General features: G+C 30.2%; 3 protein-coding genes and 1 long non-coding RNA gene across 4 annotated transcripts; 2 read left to right on the top strand and 2 right to left on the bottom strand.

Moving 5' to 3' along the window:
* The first annotated feature begins 9,139 nt into the window (after positions 1–9,139).
* LOC126667742 (probable E3 ubiquitin-protein ligase RHY1A) lies at positions 9,140–10,939 on the top strand. Its single transcript, XM_050360806.2, has 3 exons — positions 9,140–9,469; positions 9,582–9,697; positions 10,331–10,939. Exons 1-3 carry the CDS (start codon positions 9,302–9,304, stop codon positions 10,641–10,643), a joined length of 597 nt encoding a protein of 198 aa, XP_050216763.1. The 5' UTR covers positions 9,140–9,301; the 3' UTR covers positions 10,644–10,939.
* A 4,827-nt stretch (positions 10,940–15,766) lies between these two features.
* Positions 15,767–18,083, top strand: LOC126666195 (uncharacterized). The gene is made up of 5 exons (XM_050359194.2): positions 15,767–16,283; positions 16,366–17,094; positions 17,179–17,258; positions 17,337–17,408; positions 17,530–18,083. The coding sequence occupies exons 1-5, from the start codon at positions 15,960–15,962 to the stop codon at positions 17,858–17,860; spliced, it is 1,536 nt and encodes a 511-aa protein (XP_050215151.1). The 5' UTR covers positions 15,767–15,959; the 3' UTR covers positions 17,861–18,083.
* A 502-nt stretch (positions 18,084–18,585) lies between these two features.
* LOC126664543 (uncharacterized) lies at positions 18,586–23,946 on the bottom strand. Its single transcript, XM_050356975.2, has 6 exons — positions 23,734–23,946; positions 20,989–21,990; positions 20,407–20,580; positions 19,220–19,362; positions 19,028–19,138; positions 18,586–18,894 (listed from the first exon to the last, which is right to left on the bottom strand). Exons 1-6 carry the CDS (start codon positions 23,848–23,850, stop codon positions 18,810–18,812), a joined length of 1,632 nt encoding a protein of 543 aa, XP_050212932.1. The 5' UTR covers positions 23,851–23,946; the 3' UTR covers positions 18,586–18,809.
* Positions 23,947–24,690: 744 nt separating this feature from the next.
* LOC126679554 (uncharacterized) lies at positions 24,691–26,645 on the bottom strand. The gene is made up of 2 exons (XR_008789912.1): positions 25,160–26,645; positions 24,691–25,074 (listed from the first exon to the last, which is right to left on the bottom strand). It is a non-coding gene; the product is annotated as an uncharacterized LOC126679554 (long non-coding RNA).
* Positions 26,646–26,793: the final 148 nt, after the last annotated feature.

Genomic DNA, 26,793 nt, shown 5'->3' with positions numbered 1-26,793 from the left:
CGCCTTCACCACCGATTGACAAACTTATCATCGTTGTAGCCGTCTCCACCACCGATTGACAAAATCATTGCCGCTGTTACAGTCGATTGTTGACGGAGAGAGCAACTCAGCTCGATAAAATCAATTCCATGTTTAATCAGAGAAGAAAATGTATATCTCATCTTTTTTGACAAAAAAATGGATAGAACAAATCCATATAAGAGATATTTGTTCAAATAAACTCCCAAAATCATAAGAATAGCGAATTACCTATCTGAGAAGAAGAAGTCGTATTCTTCAATATATTAAATGGTAGAAACATAAAAAGAAATCGTAAATAAGAAAGGAAAAAGAAGATTGATGTATTTTTATAGCGAGACACGCGGGATCGTAATAGTGAGATTATTATGGTGTTTAGCCGTGCTCCGTGTGATTTCCTCAAATAAATTAAAGGGTCAATGTCATAAAAATTCACCAACTTTACATGTTTTTTCATTTTAATCATGCAGTTTAAATTTTTTCATTTTCATGCACGAACTACCATTTTTTCTCAAATTCATGCACAGTACTGAGGTGTCACGACTCCATTAGTGTAATTCGTTGAGATGGATGTCATTTTACACCAATGAATGAGTGTCACCTCATCACCGTGCATGAATTTGAGAAAAAGTGGTAGTTCGTGCATGAAACTGAGAAAATTAAAACTGCGTGATTAAAATGAGAAAACGTGTAAAATTTGTAATTTTTTTTTACTTTAACTATAAATTAAAATGCTAAATTAATTAGAATTTTAGGTATATGATATTAACAAATAAACTATGGTTTCCTACCATTTAGCTAAACTGGTGGACCAAATTCTCACACAAACGTCAAAAATTTCCCTTCCTTTACCATTAACTTATTATTATTGTAAAAGTGTAAGAAAATACTATAATGGCTATGAATAAATATTTATTTTTATCAGCGAGATCTATCCCAAACGGCTAAATTTTTTAAACATTCTTGAAATCTCAAGTTTCAGTAAGACCAAGTGATTTAAAATCGAGTAAAATTTTCCTGCTACCTAGGTAGGAGGAGTTTCCTGCAAACCATGACGTGGCAGCCTCTCAGGTTGCCATCTTACAGTTTGTATTTTTATACTGAATAGGCTAATAAGCTATTTGGCCCTGGCTAATTTGCTAATTCAGTTCTGGTTAATTAGCCAGAATTGAACAACTAATTAGCCTTAGTGCTTTTGAGTAAAATCAAAACATACACGGCTTTAAAAATTTAATCTATTTTCTTGAGTTTTTTTTTATAACCTTGACGTTTAAATACCTACTGAGTTGATTTTTTTATGAATTCAATTTGTTATGAATTTAATTTATGACATGATTTTAAAAAATAAAAATTGAAGAACTGGGTAATTGTATTAAATAAAGTTTCTAACTTTTTTATTCAAAAAAATCATTTTAATTTAGTGCGTTGTTTTTTAAGACCTAAAGTTTTGTTATTTAAATTTGTTATTGTCTTTTTACCATATTTAATATTAAAGTAGATTAATTCATAAATATTTGAAAGATGTTATACATCATTCTTATATTTAGTATTTTTTTAACCTGTTGTTTTGATTTTACTTTAAAACAGTGAATAGGCTAGTAAGTTGTTTGGTCCTGGCTAATAGCCAGCTCAGACTAAACAAGCTAATTAACCAGAACCAAATTGAAAAATTAACTAGGACTGAATGGCTTATTAGCCTATTCAGTAAATAGATGCAAACTGTGAAGTGGCAGCATGAGACGCTGCCACCTCATGGTTTGCAGGAAACTCCTGCTACCTAGGTAGCAGGGAAATTTTACTCTTTAAAATCTATCTAACATCTAACTACTAATTACTGATATAATCAGATTTTCACCTACCGGAAATAAAAAAAATTAGTGTTTAATGCTTTTTTTTTAATTGCTGTATGAAATTCATTCTAAACTTACTCAATTGCTATGAAGCTTCCTACAACTGGCTTGTCTCTTTCATTTACCATTAGCTGTCCACTAAATACAATTTTTTAGTCAATTTTCAAAATTAATACACTTTCTTAGAAGCTCATTACTTACTTTTTCTTCTACTTCCTTTTCTTTCTCCTTCCATCTTCATCACCCTGAAAAATATTGCAAAAAAATTACAGATTAGGGTTTCTGAGGTTTTTATTTTTGTGTGGATCAGATTGAATTAGTATTGTTATCAATGGCTGGTATGTTACCTGGTGTTGAATGTGCTAGAAGAAGAAGACTCCATCAAACCAATGATTCCAATTTTTTCTCCACAAGAAGATCATCTTTTTGCCTCTACACAACCAACCATGACAATTCTTTTTCTTCAGCCTCTTCTCTGGTACGATTTTTCTCTTTTTTTCTTCACTTTCTTGAATTTATATTCATTTTAGTCTTTTTTGCGTGTGTTTATAATTAATTTGATTTATTTTGTGAAATTAATAAACAGAAAAGAAACTTAGTGAATGAAGCATATGATGATGATGAAGATGAGAAATTGGGAGAGGTAGCCAGACACGCAAAGGAGAGATTAGATGAGAAATTGAGAACCCAAAACAAATCATTATTTAAAAGGTGATGATTAGTTAATTCACAAATATTCTAAATTTGCTTTCAATTTGTAGAAATCATGTTTTATTTTAGCTTAATTTTATGTATTTATCAACAATTTTTAGATATATTAAACTGAGATCTGTAATGTATTTATGCGAAGAATCAGAAGTGCAAACAGAGATTGCTGTGTCTAATTCGCTTAATTGGGTGCCTGCTGATTTTAATTACTCCTTCTTGGTTTCAAGTTTTTTTAATTTTAGTCTAATTGTAAAATTTGATAATGTGATTGCTGTGTTGAATCTGTTTCATCTCAAGTATGAATATTATTAAGGCCTAATATCTTAATTCTTACAGAATTCTGACCTTTTTAGCCCCTTTTTAATATTTTCTAACATTAAAAATTAGTTAATTTTATCCTATTTTACAATTTATTGTTTTAATTATACCCTAATTTTTCAATTTTTATCAATTTTTTTACTTAAATAATAAAATTATTCAATTAACTAAACCTAAAGATAAAAGTAAATTCATTTCCATTCAAAAAAGCACGAATAAGTTTTTTATTTTTTAAAACTAATTAAAAACCATAATTTAAAATCTTAAATAATTTAATTAAATTTAAATAAATTTTAAACACATACAATTAATTTATGCTAGACATGAAAAACGTTTTGAATTTTTTTCCAAATGAAAAAACGTCAATTTAATATTTCAGGGTACAACTGAAACACAAAAATGCAAAATAGGATAAAATTGACCAGTTTTAAACGTCAGGATATGATCGAAAATGGGCTAAAAGGTCGGAGTTTTCTAAAGCATTAGGCCTATTATAAACTATAATAAAATGTTTTTATAAAATATTTTTTTAAATTAGGTTAAAAGTAATAAAAATTAAAATTTTAATCACTATTAGGCAAAACCATCCAAAAACCATTGATCTTTAAGTTCCTTTTCAATTACATTCTAATCTTATAAAATCACCAACTTTACTATACTTTATATTTTTCACTTTCAATTGTACTTTAATGTATTAAATTGACATTTAAAGAGTTATATCAATGAGATTGGGGACAACAGATATAACTTTCATCATTTAACTAAAGCTATTTTTTATACTTCTAAAAAATATATTTTTATTTAATATTTGATCAAATTGTATTTCTATTTCTATTAATAGAATAAGAGAAAAGGTCATAATTAACAATTTGATATCACTTATTTTAAAATTCTACGTAATAGTCCCTCAGTTTTAGTTCTATTAATTATTAGTCCCTTTAATTTCGACACTTACTTTCAAACGATTTGGTACCACGTCTTTAATTTTGTAAACGGTTCGATCTCTCACTTTTAATTTTATTAAACGATTTGGTATCTCAGTTTCAATTCCGTTATACGATTTGGTCCCTCAAATTAATAAAAGGATCTTTCAATTAACGAAATTAAATCTGAAAGACCATTAAATAAATTTTTAAAATAAAAGACATCAAACTGTTAATTATGGTATACTTCAGAAATCTCAGTATAATTTGCATATAAAATAATTATTATCAACAAACAACCTAGTAAACCAAAAATTAGTACATATAGGAAAGTAGAAAAAGGCAGCTCTTTGGTTAAAAACTAGCTGAAAATATTAGAAAACTTGAGAAATTATTTTCATTAATTGAAGAATGAAAATACAAAATGGTATTTATACTGCTCATAGCAGTTGAATTCTGTTTTATCATAACAGAATTCATACACACACATTACATCATATAAAAATACAGCTAGATGACAGCTCATACACAGCTCACACTCTTGACACATCAGCACATGAATTCCTTGTGTGTTTATCGGCTAAACTGCCTTGACTTGTAGTAGAAGCAATTGAAGAAGAAGAAAACAAAGAATTGAGATTCTTTGTTAGAAAATATTCTTCAAATACTATTTTATGAAGGTGTAAGAAATTTTTGAGAAAAAAATAAACAGAATTCATTCGAAGACCTTTTTATTTTACCGGTTTTGTTCAAGAGGTTCATGTTCGGACTCCTATACTTGGCAAACTCCAATTTTTAGATACAAATAGAGGAACCGGAAGAATAAAAAAATAGTACAAATATTTTCAGAATAGAAATGGTGTAATATAAAAGCCTCTAGATAGATTTAGCTAAAAAAATACAGCAATTTGGAGAAAATGTTTGTACAGAAAATACCGTGCGAAACGACTATTATTGTGCCCTAATATTTTTTTATAGATAAATGATAGGTATATTGTGCGCTAATATTATTGTGCCCAAATATGATTTCAGGAATGCAATTTTAAAATATTAATCAGATTCTGTTGATACTATCGTTTTCAAAATGATAATGGTCCAGCTAAGACAAGGATTATGGTATTAATTTGGGCATAAAAGTGCATTTTGGATAAGATTATTTCAATAATCTTTTGTTACTATATAAAGTATTGCCCATCAATTATTGATAAAACCATCCAATAGACCAATAGCATGTTGGGATAGTGGAAAGTTGTATTATCATTTTGACATCTCATGAGCATCACTTCACAATATATACATTATTGTCAAGATTTTACACACAAAAATAAAAGTTAGCAATTAGGTGCATGTGATCATATTTGGAATTGCACTAATATTGTTAGAATAATAATTTAATTTTTAAAGTATGTTGGTAAGATTTCATATATGATATTGTGGGTTATGATTGTACAATTTTGCTTTACAACTATATTATATATGTATTAACATGTCTAATTCAGTAATACATACAATTTTTTCTAATAAACAGTACTACTTAATAATGTATAGTATATTCTTTCTCAAAAATAGTGTATTGTATATTCAAATATGTCTACGGATAATAATGTGTCATGGTATAAGGGGGGAAACTAAGGAAAAATAAAATAAAAATTAGTATATGGTGTCCTTGGTAGGCTATGATGGGGTATTATTTTATAGGTTAATTTTATAAAAAGTTACAATTTTTATATCTAATTTTATTTTAAACACAACTTTTAAAAATTATTATATAAAATTATAACATTTAATTTTTAAAAAAACTTACACCATATAAAATTTAAGTATATTTTTGTTGACTACTGATCTGACATATTAGTCAATTTTAACAGTGTCAAAAAGTAGACGACGAAAAGTTCATTAATCTATTTTTTAATTAATCCAATCTTCCTCTCTCATCTCTCTAAACTCTCTTTTTCTTTTCAGAAACCCTACCTGCAACAAGAGGGAGGTGATTTTGGCCATTTTTTGGTTTAAAATCACCTCCCTACCTTCTCGTTTTCTGTTCAAATCTCGTATTTAATTTATTTTGCGTCAATAATCATAGATCTGAGATCTGTCGGGTTTTTTTTTCCTTTATCGATGTTTTGTCTTTCTTTGTGGAGTTCTGGCTCTTACCCTTTATGGATTTTGCTATTTCCTTGATGGAATTATCTACGGAGCGTAGACCTGAAGTGCTATCAGTAGAAATCTTATTTTTAATATTCTCTCAATCGGACTCATTCAAAGATCAAAGAGTCGATTTGTGGTTTAAAATAACCTTCGAGTGTAGCGGACGGATCGCCGAGTTGCATATTCAAAGAGCTCCGTCAATTCGATTGAAGAAATTAGATATGATTTTCTGTTATTTTACTGATGTTCTATTATTGCACTTCTTAAATGTATTGATTTATTCAATATTTGATCAAACTGTATTTTTATTTCTCTATTAATGAAATTTTCATTATTCTCAAAAAAAAAGTTTATTAATCTCATAATTAAATTAAAATTTAAAAAGTTTGGTGATAGAAGATTGAAACATAAGTGGTTGATTATTAATTAACCAACAATTTCTCGAAGAAGACACCTGAATTTAGGGATTCGTTTTAGGGTTAATTTCTAAAAAAATCACGAACTTTATATGAAATTTTCATTTTAATCATGACTTTTAAAAGTTGCCATTTAAAGGAACGAATTTTTATATTGTTTCAAATTCATCATTTTAATGTATTTTTATTGACTAAATTCTTCACTAAATCATTAATGAAAAACCCAAGTTATTAATCAACATTAAATCTTATTATCTTTCAGTTAGAGTATTTAGAATTAGAAATTTTTAATCAGATAAAATACATCAAATTTTACTTTGGTGATATATTTGAAATAAAATGAAAATTCGTGCCTTTAAATGAAAACTTTTAAAGATTACGATTAAAATAAAACTTCGTGTAAAGTTTGTGATTTTTTTAGGAATTAATCCTTCGTTTTAACCTTAAGCCCTGTACTCAGGAGTAAATTAAAAAATAAAAGGGTTTTTTAGATAAATACCAAAAAAAGATAAAATATTCTTAAGAATACTACCTCAATGTTTTTTTTGAAAAATACAATCTGTATTTTTTTTTTTTGAAAAATAACTTTTGTTATTCTCAAAAATATCTTTTTTATCTCAGGAATACGATTTTGGTTATCCAACGGTATACTAACACCGTTGGTTAACCAACATATAAAACTATTACAAATTCAAACCTCCATCTTTATTAAACTAGTTGAAAATTCTATTACAAATCCCTCCGCCTTCATCACCGCAAGAATAATCGTCAAATAAAACCTAAATCGTCTTTTTAAAATCTAAAATTATTGATTAACCATTTGTTAACCAACAAGGTACTAAAAACAAGGTCATTGGTGTACTATTAGTACACCATTGGTTAACTAGCAACAAACATAAAATTCAGCAACTATTTACTAACGATTTTATTAACGATATATTCAAAATAAAAATTACAGGTTACCTAACAGTTTATCCAATATTAACCATTGGTTATCCAACATCCAAAAATATTATAATTCTCACAAGCATTTCTTCAAACACCTAGAGTGCAACATATTGTGCAACACAAAAAAATCGAACCACAAACATAAAATTCAACAACTGTTTACTAACGATTTTATTAATGATATATTCAAAACAAAAATGACAGGTTATCTAACAGTTTACCCAATGTTAATCATTGGTTACCCAACACCCAAAAAATATTACAATTCTCATAAGCATTTCTTCAAACACTTAGAGTGCAACATGCTGTACAACACAAAAAAAATCGAACCACCATTCATCAACAACATCGTTCACAAAATAAAAATAAAAAAATGTATTAAACAACACACAAAATGTGATTAACCCAAAATATTCACATTAACAAAGGATTAGACTGAAATCAAACTTCGGATCCGCCCATGAACCCTAATTTCCTTCACCATTTTTAATGATTCTGCTGTGGAAAAAACATTTGTAATTTTCTGGAAACATAGGCAATCTCTTCATGAACGGCGATGCCAGCAGACTTACGACGGCGCCGATGGTTTGGTGACGATTGTTTAAGAGGGAGAACGCGACATTCAAGGTGGTTGCTTCTGTGGTTGCCGCTTGACTGCTCCAATGATGGCGGAGGGCTGCCGTAGGAGGCGGACTTACAACGATTTCTGCTCTGTCAGCGATGTATGGTGGCACGGCACTGGTCTTTCTCTTCAGCTGATCCGAGGAAGAAGAAGAAATGGAGAATACTGCTAAAATCGTATTTGTCTAATTTAGAAAGCATAAAAATCAAAAAAAAAAAGGAAGGAAATGTAATTCTCTAAAATGAAACTAAGCAGCGTATTTGTCTAATTATTTTGAGTTAAGCCTGTGTTTTGTCTAATTAAGTCAAAATAAAAAGGAGAGAAAACCCAAGAAAACGTTCTCTCCAATGTTTGGTTAGTCACGTGGGCCATGTGCAAGTGCAATGTTGTTTGGTAACTTATATCCATTTCATCATCTTCCAATTTTCACAAATAAGTAATAATACTTGTTCTCTGTGTAAATGTTAAATTGATGACATGAAGTTCATTTCTGGCCAAATCCATTTAGAAACCTATGTATTTTTATCGTTTCGTCTGTCTATTTATTTTTAAATTATGTTTTCATCTAACTTTTATGTTTAAGTTTTTTAAAATTTTTAAATTATTCTTTGGATTAAAAAACAATAAACACACTGCACTCATCGTGAAACACAAGCAAGACCAAATTCGAAGAAAGATCAGAAAAATAAAATTTTAATATATAAAAATAAAAACAATACATAAATTTATTGAATAATAAAATTTAACTCATTAATTTAAATTCATTTTATCATTTTTCAGATGATAATAACGACATTTAAACACATCTGTAGTAATTCTATTCAAAATAAAATATATTAAATCAAACCTGTAAAATATATGGATCTATTAAATGAAAAACTTTTTAAAAAATGACCTATCAAAATCGATTTGCCCTCTATTTTTCCCTTCTTTTCTTATCTTTACCAAATTTTTATTTATTCATATTTTTTTATTAAATGCCATTTTCAAAAGTCATATAATTTCATAGAAGATGAATTATATATGACAATGATTGATAAAGAATTTTTATATAAATTTTCTTTACTTTATTAAATAAAGAATTCTAGTGTTGTTTTCTCCACTATCTTTAAAGTTGTTGTTAAATTACTGTTTTTGTTTCTTCTTTATAAAGGACCCATTATTTTATTTTATTTATTTATATCTTTTCCTTCTTATAATTGCTTTTTCTTTCTTATTTCAAGTACCCTAAAAAGAGGCAGAAACACAAACATATACACATAAAATTAAATACACATTTTCCTGAATAATTATTTTTGTAGGTATTTTTTTTTAGAAAATTTGTTGGGTGTTTTATACTAGCTAGTATCAATGGCTGGTATGTTACCTGGAGTTGAATGTGCTAGAAGAAGAAGGTTTCATCAAAGCAGTGATGCAGTGACTGCCACCGCCTCCTACGGTGGCTCCGGCTCTACAAGAAGGTCATCCTTTTGCTTGTATACTAGCAACCATGATACAGCTTCTCATAACTCAACTCTGGTATATATTTATACTTAAACATATATATTTTTCCTTTCTTTTCTTGAATTCTATATATGATTTTATTGGATTTTAAGTTTTTGAGTTAATTTTTCTTGAAAATATAAATTAGCAAAGAAGCATATTAAAGAAAGTATACGAAGATGAGAAGCTTGGAGGAGTCGCAAGACAAGCCAAGGAGAGACTGGATGAGAGATTAAGAACACAAAGGACATCATCATCCAAAAGGTAATTATCTGGGCGCATTTTATCATAATCAATATGGTTATTGCTAACATCCGCACTTTAAATTAATTTAAAGATTTATTTCTGTTAAGTAAGTATGTTGCTATTGATGAAATTAATCGATCAGCTAAATATCGCTTGCTAACATGCACACAATATGTTAATTTGGAGATTTATTTATGTTAAGCATGTTTTTGATGAAATTAATTAATTAGTCAACAAACTATCTCAGTTTGCTTTATAATTAGATCTAGGCGCACTTTAGCATAACAATACTGTCCTTGCTAACATGTGCACCTTATATTAATTTGGAGATTTTTAATTGTTAAGTATGTTTTTGATGAAATTAATTAATTAATTACATGACTATCTCAATTTGCTTTATAATTAGACCTCGGTGCATTTTAGCGTAACCATATGGTTCTTGCTAACATGCGCACAAGATGTTTATTTGGAGATTTATTTATCATAAGCATGTTTTTGGTGAAATTAATTAATGAATTAATCAACGAACCATCTCAATTTGCCTTATAATTAGATCTAGGCGCACTTTAGCATAGCCTATACAATTCCCGCTAACATGCGCACCATATGTTAATCTGGAGATTAATGTTTGTTTTATATGTTTTGTAACAGCTTTGGAAGCTTAAAGGGTACAGCAGAAGGAAGGGCAACAGGGGGAGAGTTGCAAACAGAGGTTTATGGATTAAAGAAGAGTAATAATAGTAGTAATAGTTTTGGGTCAAGAAGATTTAGTTGGGGAAAATTGAGTTGGAAATCAGGTGAGCAAGATGAGTGCACCATTTGTCTTGAAAGGTTCAAGTCTGGAGAGACCCTGGTGCACCTACCTTGTGCTCATAAGTTCCACTGCAAGTGCTTGGTTCCATGGCTAGAGACCAGTGTTCATTGCCCTTGTTGTCGATTGGAAATTCATGTCGATTTTTCATAGTCCAAAATTGATTCATTTTTTCTTTAGTATCCTTTTCGGTGTTGAATAAGATTGTCTTGAGTTCTCGTTGGTATATATGTATATTTACATTCGAGTCGGATGATTTTGATTAGATTGGACCATTGGCGGAGTAATTAACAAGCGGGTTCGTGCATCCGCCCTGGTCGAAATTGATTGGAGATATAACGTGTTTTTTTCAAAAAATAATCTGAGTTCCGTCATGGTTGATATGAAGAAATTGTATGTTATAATTTTATCTTTTATAGTTCGCCTTTTCTAATAAAGTTTTTTGACTACGTCACTTGATCATATTGTTTACATGTATATATAGAATTGTGCCGGATTCTGTACTCTTAGTACACTCAATCGCACATATTCTTTTAATGATGAGAAGATGCGGGCTATGATTATGAACATACTCTCGTTGATTGATCATTGATCATCTTCGTAAGGAAATGGGTTTATTTATTTTATTATGTACCATTCTTGAAATTATGAGAAAGTTAATGAGTTCATAATCTATTTAATTCAACTATGTTTAGTTCTTTATGTATAAAGAAAAATATGTAATCAATTTAATTCAACTGTCAAAATTTTCAGAATAGCTCCAACATTATTGTAAAAGAAATTACAATTAGACTATTTATAATCTAAAAATTAAAACTTTGAAATTTTAAATCCAAAACCAAAATACCGGTACTTACACTGTCACTAAATCTGTGTAGTGACTAGCCTCATAACACTCAATCGTAATATAATTATTTAAAAGTCATAATGTATTATAAAAATTAACTTATATTAATTATTTTAAACTTCATATCATATTATAGTTATCCTTTTTACTATGAATACCATTAGTCAATACAGTTTCCAACTATAACTCATCAAAATATACACAATTTTTTTCAAATTAAGTACCATAATTTTAAATTTTGATCAGTTTGATTTATCATTTTCTCAAATGTTATTAAATATATTAATGTTTTAAATTTTTATTGAACTTGTCGTGATGTTGAATACGCCACATACACACACATACTGACTCGGCCAATGCAAAATAAATTATGATTTTGAATATTATTATATGAATTAAATTGCATCCAATCATAATGAACTTTTGGCATTAATATAGTGCCACTTTATCAGAACTAAAATAGAATTTTCATGATACATGCATTTTCGGTAAAGAAGAAGAGAAGCCGTGTGATGCTTTAAGAGGTTGTGAATTGTGCTACTTATTTAGGTTCATATTTAAATCGCGCCTTATTTGGGCTACTTATTTAGGTTCTATTATTATTAGGAGTTTCTAATACAAAACATACATGAATCTTTATCTTCGTTATCCTGATGTTTTTGGATTTTGTCAATGTCCACCTTCAAATTTGTTTTTGAATATTTCCTAATAAAATGCAAGAGTTGCTTTTTGAATATTTCCTAATATGCAAGAGTTGCTTTAAGAAAATTTCCAAAAATAAATGCGTTTTTATTGGCTTAATGGCAAAAAAAATCCAAACCTTTATAACTTGTTGCAATTATATCTAAATTTTTTAATTTTTGCAATAATTTTCAAATTGCATTATTTTGTTGCAATAATATCCAAATTGCATTTTTTATGTGAATTTTTTTGAGTTTTTTACCATTTTTTGAGACTTTTATTATATTATTATACATCAAAACATAATAATAGTCTAATATTTTAATTGAAAACAACAAGTTTAGCCATCAATTTGACTATTATTGCTACAAAAAATGCAATTTGAATATTATTGCAACAAAAAAAATACAATTTGGATATTATTGCAAAAATTTAAAAGGTTTGGATATAATTGCAACAAGTCGCAAAGGTTTGCCGTTTTTATTTATGTGCAAATTTACCATTCGAGGCAAAAAAAGGGATTTCATCAAATTATAGGGACTAAGATAGGGAGGAAAAAATTAACAAGACGAACCAGAAAATATTACCCTGCCTGCCTAGTTCTTTTGTTTGTTTTTTTGGGACTTCTTAGGTACCTAGTTTATGCTCAATTTATAGCTGAAAATACATTCTGAGATCACTAGCTCCAATAAAAAAATTACTATACCTATTTTTCATCCCTTTGATTTAAGGTCAGAAATAAAGATAAAATCAAAATGGAAACTAGAGGATGCAAATAAAAATAGTTTATTTTTATCAGAATGAAATAAAAATAGTCAATTTTTATCAGAATGCAAATAAAAATAGTTAACTTTGTTGAACAAGAAACTGAAAAAAAACATTAGAAAATTAAGAACGAATTTATATTTTGTAAAAGAAAATAAGAATAAGTTTTTTTCAAAGTAATTTTATTTCAGATCATATGTGTAGACACCTATGTATCAAAAAAAAAATATTGGTCAAATGTAAAAGAAATCGTTCAAGTTATTGAGAGAGAGAGCAGATAAATCATTTTCGTTTTTTCTTGACCACCTGATCCTTTAATGTTTTTAAACGTTGTAAAAAACTCTTTAAACTTTTCAGAAAGAACACTTAAACCTATTTCATTTACGCTCTTGACAATTAGTCCCACATGTTTTTCTTTTATAGTTTATTTTTAAGCGTGGGGATATCTGGATCATCTAGATCTAAAAATATTAAAGGTACAAGCGATAAAAAAATTTGAAAGAGCTTATGTGCTCTTTCTAAATAACTTTAAAAAAAGTTATATCTTTTACTAAAAAAACTTGCGGCAAAACACATCACCTCTTTACATCAAATGTAATACTGTTGTGAACACAGTTTCATATATTAAGATAATTTAAAAAAAAAATCAAGAATAATTTCCTGAATCTAAGTCTTGTGCATTCCAATAATTCAAAGAAAATAAAGGAGGTGAGTATGAGTGATAAGCACTTGTGATTTTTGTGATTCAGTTTTGCGCACAAATCATAATCTATCTATCCAATTGCTCCATTTTGAATTTAAAGTTTCAATAATGCACCCATCTTGTCTATTTAGTGGGCCAATATGATGTTATCAATTATAGTTGAGTTAATTTTAAAAAACAATTATGAAGTTTATATGTTTTTTATCTTTTAATCACGCAATCTAAATTTTGTCACTTTCATGCACGAACTATATTTTTTTTTTCAAATTCATACCCGACATTGAAGTGACACTTATTTATTGGTATAAAATGACATCCACCTGAACGAATTATTTTAAGAGTATTTTGAGTATTTTAAATTTTGAGGGTTTTTTGATATCGTGTCAACTGATATGGCGTCGTCAGTTTTTTTTTTTAAAATGTCAGTTGACCAAAAAAGACGGCGCCATGAGTATTTTTATTCTCAGGGAGTTTTGTGAGCGCCGCCACAAAAATCATGGAGTTTTGTGATTGGTGTTAAACATCAGGGAATTTTATGATCGAACCCCCAAAGATTAGGGAACATTTGTGATTATTAGCACTAAATTAAAATTATTACTTTTAATTAAAGAGATTATTATTTCTCATATGATATTATATTTAATTTTATTTAACTGAAAAAATATTTATAAGAAAAAAATTTAAAATTATATTGATTTTTATTTTGATTTTAGAAGGTTGATAGTAATTATTTCAAATATTTAATAACTAAAAATAGTGATGTTGTGGCTATAGCCTATAGGATCAGGATGTAGAGTGACGCATTTGGCAACTTATTGATAAGTCATAGAACTAAAGTTATGTGGTAAGAATCATGTTATAAATACTCTTTAATTTGTCAATATCCTTTGTGGTGTTACTATCTATATACAAACGAGTAATGCTATATAACCTTTCTTTTTAACTCACCCCACCTGATGTGACAATCAAATAGTAGATACATTTAAAGTTGTTTTTGAAATATATGTTTTTAGAAGGAAATTGGACGAATTAAATACTGTCACATAAGATGGGTTAAAAAAAATAGTATAAAATAATAGGTTAAATAGTATTTATATAGACAATAATATTGTAGTGTTTTTCTACTCATTCGTTGCATCTTCTTTGTTGTATGTGGGAAAAATATGCCTACTTTTGTTTTTCCACTAAAAAAAAAAGGAATTTCAATATGAAAGTTTCATATTCTTAATAAAGTAAAATGGTTTTATCTATGTATAATTATGAAAAAATTAATACAAATACTAAAAATTATTTTAACCATATGAACTATTAATTTTACGAATCCTTATAATTACATTCAAGATATAAAAAAAAGATGAAAAATTATGAATAGACAAAATCATTTTACATTTTAATATATTATTACTCACTGCAGTGTATCCGAGAATAAAGTAATTGTACAATTTTTTTCTATGAAAACTTCTCTTTTAAAATTTCATAATTTTTACAAATATTAAAATAATTTATCAATTAAAGCATGTGGAATGTAAATTTATATTATGTAAGTCATACATAGATCAATTGAGTGCTCCAATTAGATAGATTGAACATGACTTAAGTAGCTATTTGACCTCAACACTTGTAAATAATAGACAATTAACTCATAAATTAATTTTATGAACAAATTAATCATGAACTTGGTGATTATGGGCAAATAATTCCATTATGCCAAATTATCTTATAAGTTAAGGGGCAAATTTTCAATTTAGGGAACAATTAGCTTATAAATTAACGGAATAAATTGTCAAAATGTAATTAATTGTTCATAATCACCAAATTCGTGATTAATTTATCCATAAAATTAATTTATTTGTTAATTGCTCATTATTTACAAGTTGGGAGAGAAAATTAGGTTGATGGAACATACTTGAGTAAAGAAAAAAAGACCTGAGTAAACTTGAATAAAAGCGATTCAAAATAATTTTCTTTACTATTTGACATTTTATTAGCTGCTGACATGGCATAACATGAATTAACAAAACGACATCATTTTATAGTTCAATTATTGCATGAGTGTTTATCCCATGCAACCGTTGCGCCACGTCATTTTTACATCAAGCCAATGAGCATTTGCGATAGGGAATCTTTTAATTATTACTTATTTTTTTTATCATTCAATTTTCCACATGGCTAACGCATAATTGGTTTGTTGCACAAATGACATGGCGCAACGGTTGTGTGCAATAATTTTTCTTATTGCATACCTTTTACATCACCACTCCAACGGCTAGTTCTTACAAGTGACCGTTTAAACGCCCAAAATTCAAATCTATGTAAAATCCAAATCAAAACATTCACACCAGAACTTCACCAACCGAACAAAATTCAAGAAAACGATTAAAATCTTGAAGACTCAGCTCTGGCAACTTACAAGAATCATCACAAATTCACTGGTTCATATCAAGAAACCAAGAAATCATCGTCATCATCAAAAATGGTGTACACATACACACCTACATACTACTCAACAATCCATGAGTCAATCACTTCGCTTTGCAAGAATATTCTTCCTTTTTCTTTCAAGAAAAGAAGATTACCTGCTGCTGAACACAGATTATCAAAGCTTCAATCTGATAACTTGAAATGGCAGCAAGACTCTTACCATCAAATCTTGAACTTAATGGGTCTTCACAAAGAAGGGATTTTAAATGAGAATGAAGTTTCAGCTTTTAGAACTCATTTGCTTGAAACCCTAATTGCTTCTCCACCTGAACATGAACAGCCTCTCATCTTGAAAGACAAGTTAATTTTCTTGCAGGTAACAAGTTTAAATAATCTGTACTTTTTTATGTTTTTTTTTTCATTTTCTTGATTTTTTTTGTTTTCTTTGTATTGGGTAGGAGCTGCTTTATGCAAAATGTATATCAGAAGATGAGTACCATTCTTCAAAAAGACCATTGTTACAGAGATTGGCAGTTCAAGGAGCGGAAATTGAGGCAAGAGATGTTTTTGTAGCTGGCCCAAAAGATTTAAAAGAGAATCCAGAAGAAAAATGGTCAATTATTGATTTAAAAGATGAGAAAAGTTTGGTTAGTAAAGAAAACTTTCCATTCAAGAACAGACCAAACCCTAACTCAGTAATCAAGCAGCAGATCAAAGGAGCTGTCTCTGTTTTTGGATTTGGATCATCTCATAAGCTAACAAAGCATAGAGATGAGAAGAGTATATTTGACATTGAAGCCAATGGTGCAGAGAACCCAGTTGGATATAGTGAAACTAAGTCAATTCTGATGCAACAAAGCTTACCAAATGAGTCTGCAAATGAAAATGGAAGTAATGGCAAGATAAAGAGAAAACCTTTTAGGAATCTAATCATGAAGGATCATGTTCATGATGGTGGTGGTGGTGAGAATTGTGTTAAATCTGAGGAGAAACTGTCAAAATCAGCAAAGAAACAATGGGGTTTTAAGAAATGGAGTAAGAAAAATGATTCTGATGATGAGACTAATCCTTTGCCTCTCAACAATGAAAGATCAGATTATGGATCTTATAGAGAAGGACCAGACACTAAATTGATAAAGAAGAAGCTGCATTCCGATGGTTCTGCTTCAGATTTTTTCATTGATAAGGTTTGATCTCTGATGATTTCCATTAAGTTTCTTCAAGTTTGATCTTAATGTAATGGCTTATGTCGATTATGTATGTTAATGCAGGTTTTAGGTGACAAGATAAAGAAAGAACTGTCAAGAATTCAAACTGAACTCTGCACTACAAACCCCAATCTAAAATTCTCGTAAGCGAAGTCGACAAATGATTACTAATTATTCAATCTGCTTTAATGTCTTACGCTTGCATTTATGATGTATTACAGGGATGATCAAATGGAAGCAATTTCCACCAAGCTTCCAGTTGAGAAGGCTCATCTGAAGCAGTTCTTTCCCAAGTAAGTCATCCTAATTCCCACATAAACATAAATACTGAAACGAACTCCGACAAATTTCCATACAATGTGTAAACTATTTGAACACATCTTTATGCAGCTACTTGTTTTATCTGTGTTATAGGTCATGGTGTGATCGATATGGTGACGTGGTATTGGATGTGGTGAAGAAAGAGTTCAAAGAGCATGTTGGAGAAATGGAGAACATGAGAAATGCTTCTAGAGAGAATCACAACACCAATTCCAAGCGATGGACTACATTTGAAGATAATGATTATGAGAATTGCCACCCGAACCTGTTTGCTCACAGCAACAATAGTCATCTTAGCAGCAGTAAGAACTTCGAGAACAATCCGTTTTACGATGATCACAGCGAAAGCATTGCGAACAAGCACAGATCCGAATATCAGAATCCATTTTGGTCACCGAGGCACAGCTCTTCCTTGTTTGGTTGAACCATAAAGAATATTCATTACCTGTTATTTCCTTTATCCAGTATCTTTACCTGTTCTATTTTGCAAATCTTGCCATGTATGAAGGCATAAAGAAGAACACTGTTCTTCTTTAGCATTAGGTTCAATTAGTCTATGCAGAAATGTAAAATTTTCGCATGCACTTGTTGTAAAAAAATTGTCTTTTATTATGTATGTTATAACTTCATCTATAATTTCTAGAAAATTCGTTTCACAGAAACTATAAAATGTTGCACTAGAGTGGAAACACTGAAACAAAAAAGAAAAGGCCAACCAATTTTTTGTTAAAAAAATATATTATAAATATAAACTTACAGAATTTAAAAAGCATTTCCAAACATAGTAATGAAATGCCCAGCATACCTGACAAGTATCCGTAAAATATACTCCCACCTTCCCATTTAAGAAGTCCCATTGTTATTTTCCCCCCTTGTTTTGCCCTCATTAATCGTGCTTTTGAATTATGCATGTCATCAATGGCCTTATAAATTAGCTTTACTATTAATATAAGATAAAGGGTAATAATGAAAAGTTATGCTAAAAAGGTACGATGAGACTTATTAAGTGGGACAAAAAAAATAACAATGGGACGTCTTATATGGGAGAGAGAGAGTATATTAGACTATATATTCATCATAATAGACCACCTAGATATAGACTGTTTATGAAGGCGAGATTCATGCAACTATGAGCGTAAAAAATACTAATGAAATGAAATTGGATTTGCCACTAGGCAAACCATAATATAGAACGTAAAAGCTACAACAAAAAGATCTTGCTTTTCTTTATTTGCTTTCACTAAAATCCTACATATGATGTTACAACATTTAGCTAAGAGTCTAGCCAGAAGAGAGGGAAAAGTGGGGCCAAAAAGAACAGGTTATTTACAAAAATATATACACTTCCTCATCGAACTGGTGATATTTTTGAATTACGGACGTATTGAGAAATCGTTGCAAGAAGCAGACGGAACATTGGCACCCTCACGAACATCTCCTCGACAGAGTGGACATATGCTGTAGTGGTGCACCAGCAGAAAGGAGAAAATTGCCAAGTAAATCAACCAAAAACAAAAAGGGAAGAAAAAGAAACGGAAAAATATATGTTGAATACGAGTCGTGAAGAAGAAAAGATTCATAAAGACATTACCCGTGTATCTCTTTAAGCCATTTATCGACACATGACATGTGATACTCGTGCTGGCAGGGGAGAACTCTTATTTTGTCTCCTTCCTCATACTCGGCCAGACAGATGTAACACCTGCACAGACGCATGCGTGAGATGTAACATGAGGTTTACCTTATGCTTCTTCATTTTACAAAATATAATCCAGGAACTTACTGTTCATCATCATCACCGCCTTCTACCTTTTTCTCCTTTTTGTGGTTCTTAAGAGGAAAAGAATCAACAACAGATTCTGGGGCAGGAAGTGACATTGTCGATAGGGAAAGCGAGAGTGGCTGCCGATGAATTTCATCCAAAACCTGCAAGCAAAAAATTATTAGTAACAGCTAATGCAGGCCACAACCAATGCACAAACAAATCCACATAGAACATGACATGGTTAGAGCAGGCTTCGATATTATCTAATTGGCGGTGAACTACAAGGCTGTAGTTTACAGTAAAAATACTAAATGATGAAACCCTTAGAATTAGAGGACAGCAACTCCACTGAATTTAGCATAATGAAAACAAAAACAATATATTTTACTAAAATAGAGCACAGGCATCTGCGTTGTAAATACATGTTCTGACTCCTGCACCAGCCAGATCTTATTGGACATGCACACCTTCAACAATGATGATATATAATAATTATATATTATGTACATCACACAATTAACATAGATCTTGAAATTTGAACACCAAACTGTACATTCAATTAACATATAAAAGTAAAAAATTCACAACTAGACAATTCTTACTAATGTTTCACTAAGATGCTCAGCATGTAATGTGTTCTACTAACAGTTAATATGCTAATATGGCACCACCTATAGCAATTTTGAATGTCGCCTTTCTCATATGTACATCCTTCGTATTTTGAATGTCACTCAACTATAACATAGAATATTGTATTCTATTCCCAGTACAAGAAACAAGATTTATGGAAGTTATAAGAATGAATAAATGAGGGAAACCAATGGAATTATTGAACTCGACGACAGTAACCAGCAGGACAAAAATGTCCAACGTCACACAACAATGCTTAATAATAATATTACAGCTTGTAACATCATCTGCCCCAAGCACAAAGTAATTTAAATATGAATATTAACTATTTACCTAGTCATTTCATGTACAATAACTTAAAAATTGAAATCCGCAAAACTGGTTCAGAAATTATCGACAAAAGAAGAAAGGAAGAGAAATAAAAGGATCTTTAAAAATTATATTTTCTCCATCATTTTAATGCCATAACCATTAACACCATTAAGCATGCACTTCCAATTTTCAAACAATATCCACCTGGAAATCAAGTTCCCATGTTGGGATGAGCCAGATGTCAATTGACAAAGGAAAACTACCTCAAATAGAGCTTCTGCAAGCATGACTATTCGTGATATGCTTGCACGAGTACTAGTCTCCTCAGTTGTTGAGAACGATTCACATGAGCACATACCATCAAGATGGAGTCCAGATGGACAAAAGGTAGTTCTACGGCCATGCTCGTCAAGGCCACCACGAAGTCTTTCCCAGATCTGCAAAAAATGGTGCAGAAGCAGTTCATAAGGATCAAATGATAGTGAAATAGTTAAAAAAAACAATTATTCCTATGTTGCTACTAGAGACTAAAAGACGACCTGTGGCAAATGTCAAACTTATAATAATATAGTAAAACAATGTAAACTACATGGGATACTGTTGGCTTCCGACCAAGAGGTCATCGACTCATTGCTTTGCAGTCTAAGAATAGCCATTTAAACCGGAATGATGGAGGATAGAAGCATGGTATTTCCCTTTCAAAAACCTACTCAACAAGAAAATTAAAGGGCAAGAGGCCATTTACGATTTAACTATGGAAAATAGTGATTATAAAGCGTAAAACCCTATATCAAGATAGAGAAACAAAGAAAAACAAACATTCAGCCATAGCACTCAGATAACACCTCAGATCTCGAGTGTCTTCTTCGTCCATTCAAGGTGTGGATTCTACTGCTTAGGTACCCAGAGTCGCTGCCTATACCATCACCAAACATATCACCACTGAAATCAAGTAGCCATCTGTCATGAGATAGTAAATCATCAGTATTATCCGTTGAGAAAACGATAGTTGGGGAATCCAGATGCCTTCTGGAACTGCGCCTTGAAAATGCATCCCAGAACAGTCTTCTACTGCTTCGCCTGGCTTCACGATTATTTGTATCAGAATTGCTACCGGACAAAATGCTGGAAGAGACGCTAACCACATCTACATGCACCACACTTTCATCTCCCTGCCCTTCTTCCCTATTGGCCATGAGAAGTCCGAAACTTGAAGGTATTGCTTCTTGTAAACCATCTCCTAGAAAAGTTGCAGGACCATCAGATCTACGAGAAATGTGACCAGAATGAACTGTGCTTGTTACTTCTTCAACGAGATTCCCAACAGATGAGCCATCAACACCAGAACCTCCCGGCCCTTGTGAAGATGAACTGCCTGGATGTATGTTACGGGGACAGATCTGAGATACACCCTTGTTCTCTGAATTGTCAAGGCCATTGGTTGCATCCTTGTTAGTGGAAACATTGACAGAGACAACATCTGAAGATTCTTGATCTTTAAATGAAGTACTAGCTTCGGCACTACTTCTATTCCTAAAAAATTCACTACGACTATGATTATCACTTACCTGACATGGAGCAACTATTTCCTTACTCTCAGACAAGCATTTTCCATTAATACTCGTTTCAGTATTTCTATAACCATGTTCAGCAGCAGAAGTTCCCTCGTTGACTGCACTGTAGCTTCCGGGTGATGCTCCACCTCCATCATCAGCAGCAGAGCTGATAGACCCCGTACCCGCGCCAGAAATGAAAGAAGAATCTTCTGTGGGAATCCGAATCTCATGGGTGATCAGAGCACAATGCTTTCCAGAATTAACTTGAATCTCATCTGGAGAATTTTCCATCTGTAAAAAATACAAATTTATATGCATATAGATATAAGTTTTTTCTACAAACTGCATCTACAAACAATTACAAATAACTCCAGACAGCTCTTATCCCAAAGTTCAATTACATGTACATTGATTGAGACATCCAGAAGGACCAGAACAAAAGCCATAATGTTGCTACCTTACCACCTCCTATTCTTGTTGGGAAAGAGAAGCATGTAGATTTCTATTACTCTGCCTAACCACCAGAGATGGAAGCAGCAGAAATTTCTAGCTCTTACGATAATTCTGGTTTTACATCAAAGGATGGGCAGCAGATAACAGGCAGGTGGTTACTGTGTTTTCCACTTCATAATTGGGAATTTGAAAAAATCAAAAAAATTCAAAAAAACTCTGTCATGAAGCAAGAAACAGGCTGCATCAAAGATCCATAAAACATACCAGACAACAGTCATAGAAAGCTATTCCAAATTGCAGCAATCAGGCAAAGGTTCATTACTTGAGAACAACTGAACATTGTTTCTGTCGAAGAATACATTTTTCGCTTTTCTCTTTATTTTCTTTAATTTACTTTCTTATGATAGAATTTAACATGTAGAAGACCAAAAAGATCGAAACGCAAAAAGGAAACGGTATTCCCAACCTAAAATAACTCATAAAGAGGATCACCATGGTAATGCTTTCAAAACTTGTCAGATGCAGAGAAAATATAACATATCAATTAATGGGAAAAAACTATGTTTCTCCAGTACCAGAATTCATTTCTATAGCTAGTATTACAGCATTAATCCAGAATATACAATAAATTACAAAGATATTAGCACATTATTTAGAAAGTGAAGTTGCAAGAGTTAGCAAATGGGATACAGCATCAGCAAGTGCACTGCCCAGCTAAAAAAAAACCATCGCGATGCTCTTTCACAAATTATTGTTAAGCAAATCATGTCCATCTTTTTCCCTTTACTTTCAAGCAAGAATATTTTAGTTTGAAATGGATAGACCAAGCTGTTAAGATATCCTAAAAATGACCAAATGCTTACCAACAGAACAGCCAATTTTATTTAAATCTTTAAAACAAAGCAGACAGCATTAGTAAACTATATTATATCTCCAAGCTTTACAGTCAACTAAAGACTAATTAGTTTGTCTGATAAACTATATATCTCCAACCTTTATAGTCAACTAAAGACTAATAAATAGTTGACAAAGTCATTGCAATCTACTTTTAGTAATGGTATAGAATTAAATACATAACATTTTAATTTCAGCTCCTTCAATTGAAAGGAGCTAATAACTAGCTAGTACAGTAACAGCTCAACTATCAGTTAAACATAATGATCTTTGTAGATATTAGTATTAAATGGTGGAATTGTAATATTAGTATTAAATGATCAACAAAAGAAACCTAATTGCAACTCAAAGGGTGTCTTGCCTCAATTAATCATTTTTTTTTTATCTTGAATTCAAGATTGACAGCAAATAATTGAAGTTACAATTCAGAAATTTCAGCTAAACAAGAAAAACCAATATATTACCAGAAAATGACCAAAACTTTGAGCATCAGATTATCACCTGTAATCATCTAGATAAATAAAAGCTTCAAGATTTTATCAAAACAGCAAAAACTAATTAAATTTTACAAAAGATTTGGTTATAATTCATTTGCAGTAAGAAAACAGTAAAAACTAATAACAGAAACAACAAAGGGACAAAAGAAGAACCCAGAAAAATATTGTTTAGTTTTTATTGTTAAATTACCTGAGAAGAAGAGCAAGAAGCGGAGCCGCCGCAAATTAGAGAAGAGAAGAAGCTGCTTTTGCGGTTCGGTCGGATGCGTGATGGGCGCCGACCCATTCGGCTACTGCCCGAACCCATTTAGAGAGAATAAAAAGATTATAGAGAGATAAAGGAAGAGATTTTTTAGAGAGAGAACCTTTTGTTTCAAAATTTAGAAGAAAGAGGAAGACTCACAAGTGACAGAAATTTGGTTGAATATAATTGAATTTCAAATTCAATTATTTGTCTCTATTTTCTGTTATTATTATTATTACTAGTAAAAAAATCCTTGCTTCGCTTCGGAACCAGATAAATTTAATTAATAATATTTGAAATGCATAATTAAATTTCATAATATTTTTAATTAATGAAGATCAATATATGGTTAATAGGTAAATGATAAATCTAAATATTTTATTTATTGAATTAAGTATTGGCATCTATATACAATTTAATATATTATAATGGGCATCTAATTATCATAAAACCAACCTGATAAGCTATTGTAAATATAAATGTATCTTTGATATATTTTATTTAATATTAAAATTGACATGAAGCTTTATTTCTTTTAGCTTTGGGTAGTAGAAAATATGCCAAAAAAATGATGCTATTTTAAAACTATAATCTAAGTACTAACTAATTTTTCTATCTTTTTTTTTGATAATTTAAGGAGGGGAGCGCTTGTGGGAGGAATCGAACCCACAATCTAGCAGTTTGCTGCTTAGTGCTTATACCATTTGAGCTATAGCTCATTGGTATTAATTTTTCTATCTTGAAAAAAAAAGTACTAATTAATTTCAAATGAAAGAAACTAAGTTAAAATAAAAAAGAACAGTTATTAAAACTAATTAATATCAAAAAGGATTGTAATATTAAACCAACAAACTGACTATTATGAGCAGTTGAATAATTGATCTAAACAATCACACTCATGCATTAAATTATTAATCAGAGTTGTTGATTCCTATTAAATAGAATTTCAATTGTCCAAACAAAGTTATATACTTATATATATTATAGCTTAATTTACATTTGCCCTAAACATAAAAAGTAAACCAAAGCCTTTGCTGCCGTCAACCACCAGCCGCATATTCAACTCCAACCGCATATTCAACTGGTAGGATATTTGCCTCTCTAATAGCCGAAATGTCCCATCCACACCCAATCTAACAGATCATTCAACGTCTAGACATCTTCTTGAATTCTGTGTCAACGTGCATTCAAACATGACTGAAAATGGAAAGTGAGCGAGGTCTATAAGTTTGGAGACCATGTAAATCTTGGCCAACCGGTAGACCAGCAGCATTCTCTGTTGTTCAACTGGAATTTTGGAACATGGAGACCATTAAAAAATCACTGTTTTAAGTAGGCGTCGGTAACCATAATTGAACAAAATATACCATACCCTTTGTTCGGACTGATTGGGGAATTATAATATCACAACTTAACTTCTTCCTCAGCTCTGATAAAATTGATTTGTTTCATGGCTAAAAAAAAATGCTACTCAATAGAAGTCACATGGTAAAAAATAAACATATTCTATGCCATACAACTGATTTGTATATTAATAGATTACGCTTTTAACTTGGCCAGCAAGCATACGTATATTGTTATCTGCTAAACTTTGCAAGTAAGTGTAGGCATATTTATCTTTGACTTGGAGGCTAAGTTCATAAGATAACTTTAAAATTCATATGCAAATCTTTTATTAATGTATTTACAGCGTTTACTAAAAGAGGTCTAAAAATGTATTATTCATAAAGGTTTCTGCGTAAATAAAACATAAAGGAAGGTTTTTAATATTTAGTAAACGTCAGTGTGAAGAATAAATAAAAACAGCATAAATTAGCACTGTTTTTTTTTTATCTAAAAATAGATTGAAAAAATTGGTCTTTTTAATCAGAAATAAAAAAAAATTACTAAAAGAGATCAAATAGTATAGTTGGTTTTGTCGAAATTATTAGCAAGGATAGGAGTTTTAAAAAAGAGACCCTCGATTATTCTTACTAAGATTTAACCAATAAAAAAATAAAAACTACTAAATAAAATAAATTAAGATCATATCATAGAAAATCATTTTAAAATGTAAATATTTCAAAACAAACTAACATATCCCTTCTGAAACTATTATTTTTAGATTAATCAATAAAAGAAAATTACTACATCAAATAAATTAAAATGATATCATAGAAAACCATTTTAAAATGTTGATGTTTTTTAAAATGATTTATCTTTTTTCTGTAATTATGTCTAGATTGTCTTTTTCGTAAAGACTTTTGTCTTCCACGCCTTTGTGGTTATGCTAATATAATGATCATTTATCCAAAAAAAAATGTTGATATTTCAAAACAAAATTAACATATCCCTCCTGAAACTATTTATTTTTATATTTAAATAATTAGAATTTAAAATCACTGAAATGAATTTAATTTACTAAATAATTTAATTTTTTTCTAAAAAATTTGCAAATATTTATTTTGCTATACAGTTTCAAATAGTGTTGCTATTTGCCAAATTTATGTTTTTTTTCACATCGGATATTATTCAGTTGTTTCCATAAGAAAACATTATACGTGCATAAAATAACTTATAATATCAATTGTATACATGCATAAAACAACTTATAATATGAACTGATATACATAAATCACAAGAATACTGCAGTTTACTTCTAATAACCATCGATATGAATATAATTATTTTGTAAAACAGAAACGAAAATAAAGAGACATCCAGCTTTGAACACACAAAATACGTACATATTTAGAATCAATAAAACATAGGTCGACTCATAAAAAACCTGATCTGCAAGGGAGAGAAAATAAAGCAGAATAGACGCATCTGTTGCTTCTTATTTGCTCTGTCATTTGTGGTTGCTGCAGAATACAGACTAAAAGAAGTTTTCTCTATGTTTCTTTATTTCCAACTCATTTTCTTTATATAAACAAAAAAATTACTAAACTTGGAAAGCAAGCAGTGGCGGAACCAGGAAATATTTTCAGCCCGGGCTAAACGACACCTAATTAATTTGATTGCGTT

Source organism: Mercurialis annua, linkage group LG1-X (assembly GCF_937616625.2).
Source record: "Mercurialis annua linkage group LG1-X, ddMerAnnu1.2, whole genome shotgun sequence".
NCBI lineage: Eukaryota > Viridiplantae > Streptophyta > Magnoliopsida > Malpighiales > Euphorbiaceae > Mercurialis > Mercurialis annua.
The sequence above is the reverse complement of the archived record's forward strand: the minus strand, read 5'-3'. Positions and strand labels throughout refer to the sequence as shown.